The sequence below is a fragment of the Penaeus chinensis genome, chromosome 25 (genome assembly GCF_019202785.1).
Source record: "Penaeus chinensis breed Huanghai No. 1 chromosome 25, ASM1920278v2, whole genome shotgun sequence".
NCBI classification, from domain to species: domain Eukaryota; kingdom Metazoa; phylum Arthropoda; class Malacostraca; order Decapoda; family Penaeidae; genus Penaeus; species Penaeus chinensis.
This window is the reverse complement of record NC_061843.1, coordinates 12,351,961-12,354,460: the sequence shown is the minus strand read 5'-3', so window position 1 is coordinate 12,354,460 and position 2,500 is coordinate 12,351,961. Positions and strand designations below refer to the sequence as shown.

The 2,500-nt window shown below is 36.7% G+C and overlaps 1 protein-coding gene and 1 long non-coding RNA gene across 2 annotated transcripts in view; one reads left to right on the top strand and one right to left on the bottom strand.

Moving 5' to 3' along the window:
• Nucleotides 1-234: 234 nt before the first annotated feature.
• Nucleotides 235-1,239, bottom strand: LOC125038612 (putative nuclease HARBI1). The gene has a single exon (XM_047632149.1). It carries the CDS (start codon nt 1,237-1,239, stop codon nt 235-237), a length of 1,005 nt encoding a protein of 334 aa, XP_047488105.1.
• Nucleotides 1,240-1,549: 310 nt separating this feature from the next.
• The window catches only part of LOC125038791, a 2,954-nt gene continuing 2,003 nt past the window's right edge, over nt 1,550-2,500 (top strand). The window contains exon 1 of the long non-coding RNA XR_007116076.1: nt 1,550-1,792. This is a non-coding gene — a long non-coding RNA (uncharacterized LOC125038791). The remainder of the gene's footprint in view (nt 1,793-2,500) is intronic.

The window sequence follows — 2,500 nt, the reverse complement described above, 5'->3', positions numbered from 1 at the left end:
GTTTAAACAGAAAAAACTGTTATTTGAGTTATTTTTTTTTAGTTTAAACAGAACAAAACTGTTATTTGAGTTAAGTTTTTTTTTTTAGTTTAAACAGAACAAAACTGTTCTTTGAGTTAAGTTTTTTTTTAGTTTAAACAGAAAATGTCATTTAATTTTCCAAAAATGTGACTTCATTAATTTCATAAATAGCGATTTTGGTTAAGAAATGCCTTGTAAGTTGTAACATTATTTTTAATTATTAAAGTTGTATATTACAATGCTCAAGTTGTTCCTGATTTCCTGTCCCTGTTGGCGAAGAGCTAGTTCATCACGATTGTTGTCATGGTTTTCTTCATCTTCTGGTATCTCTTCAGCTGGCTCGAAGTCAGGATCACCTAAAGTGTTTGCAATGTTATGGAGCACGACACAGGTAACGATTATTTTCGGTACATTTTCCAACTTCACGCGACAAACATATTGTAAGATAGGAAATCGACGTTTCAGTTGGCCAAAGCATCGTTCAATTATTAATCTCTCTTTTTTGAAAAGCTTGTTATATTTTACCTCAGCAGGGGATGTAGGATTTCGATATGGAGTCATGAGACATGGCTCTATTCCATATCCGTCATCACCAAGTAGCACAGCATTAGCTTTAGTTCTTAATTGTAAACACACTTGTGATTTTCTCCATATCCTTGAGTCGTGCACAGATCCAGGCCAACTAACATCAACACTAGTGAACATTTCTTTGGCATCACAAGTGGCTTGAACATTCAGAGTAGACTTGCCTTTTCGATTAATGTACTCATCTCCATGCAGCTTTGGTTTCAGTATCCCCACGTGAGTACAATCGATGACACCAATAGCTGTCGGAAACTTATACTTCCTTTGCCATAACTGTTTTGCCTCTACTATTTCTCTGTTGGTAGTTGGAAACTTTATCCATTCATTCGCATGAGCAATTATGCTATCAACTACTGTATTCACAGTCCGTGATACCGTTGCTTGGCTAACACCAAGTTCTTGACCGATACCTTTTTGATAGCCAGGATCACTGAGGTAACGCAAACATATCTTCATTCTATGGAAAGATGACAAGGCGCCTCCCCGAGTTTCTTCATTGGTGCCTAAAAATCTGTCCGCAAGCCACTGTACATTTTGTTCTTCAAAACGGAATAACATCTTGAAATCACGATCAAGTGTGGGTAAACGGGGCATGTATTGTTTAACATGCCTCACATCCACAAAATCTGCCATCGTGCTGAGAATCGGACAGAACAACCTTTCTCTTCGAACTGCAGTCTGCTACTGACCAGACTCAGCTTTTTCGAAGCATATGCTCTTTATATCAAGTAAAGGGTCTTCTTTATGTATAACCATTTACTTTTATGTGATTATAAGGATATGCTTTTGCTCTAAAAGTAGAAGCTTTTGCTTGAAATGTTTATGAATACAAGTAGAAGGATTTCCTTCATATTTTGCAAGTATAAGCATATCCTTTTCTTTATGAATACCGCCCATTATACCCTACAAGACAATGGGAGGTATTCATAAAAATGAAGGATATCCTTGTAAGCATAAGGTAGAAGTACAAGGTAATTCTCTGAAGCAAAAGGTAGAAGTATAAGCAAATCTTTCTTTCCATATTCATAATGATTACCTTTTACTTGCGAGGATATCCTCCAAGCAGAAGTTAAAGGTTGACTCGTGTTTCGGGAGCGCTTAGTTACATGTTGGAACTTGTAAGATTTCATTTGTGCTGTCAAGATAAGAAAGAGTTTAGTATTGCGTTAGCAGTTGTTGACTGAAGGTGTGTTGTGATTGTTGTTACATTTTCTCAGCTAAATAGGTAGTCTTGTTAATTACATCAGACATAGTAGAATAACTCTTGTAGTCGCACTGTGAAAGGCCTTCACTTCAGTATGTTGGCTATTTTGCTTTAAAACCATATTTAGATATCTATAAAAAAAATAATTTTTTTATATACCGTACGCAACATAAACATTGACCGCGTCCGCTTATAAAATCAACACACAATCACAAAGTAGCTCCAGATATTTATTTTGGTTCATGGAAACATTCTTGGACAACACTACAAGGTTACCAGCACAATAATACCAGAAACATTACATTCTCTTCTTCCTGCTAATGGTGATTGTAAACTTACCTTTGTCACTCTAAAGCCCTCTTGTCCATCAGCATCACAGGCGAGGTACTTGTGGTGGTATTATTATCGCAGAGATCAGAATACGATTAAGGGGTTTAAACTACTTATTTCTGATACACTTCGATGTGCTGATTATAAATCTGATCACTTTTTCCGTCGAAAAAAAAAAATGCCCCCAGCCCTCCCCATACTTTAGGTAAGGTTAGGTGGGTTAGGCTAGGTTAGGTTAGGTTAGGTTAGGTTAGGTTAGGCTAGGCTAGTTTTAGTTACGTTAAGGGAGTGGGGGAAGTTTAATTGAAAAAAATAAAAGCTTTTTTCCTCCCCCCTTGTAATTCAAGTAACGTTGGGTAG

Coding starts and splice junctions, on each gene's coding strand:
- LOC125038612 (XM_047632149.1), bottom strand. CDS start 1,239: ATGGCAGATTTTGTGGATGTGAGGCATGTTAAACAATACATGCCCCGT.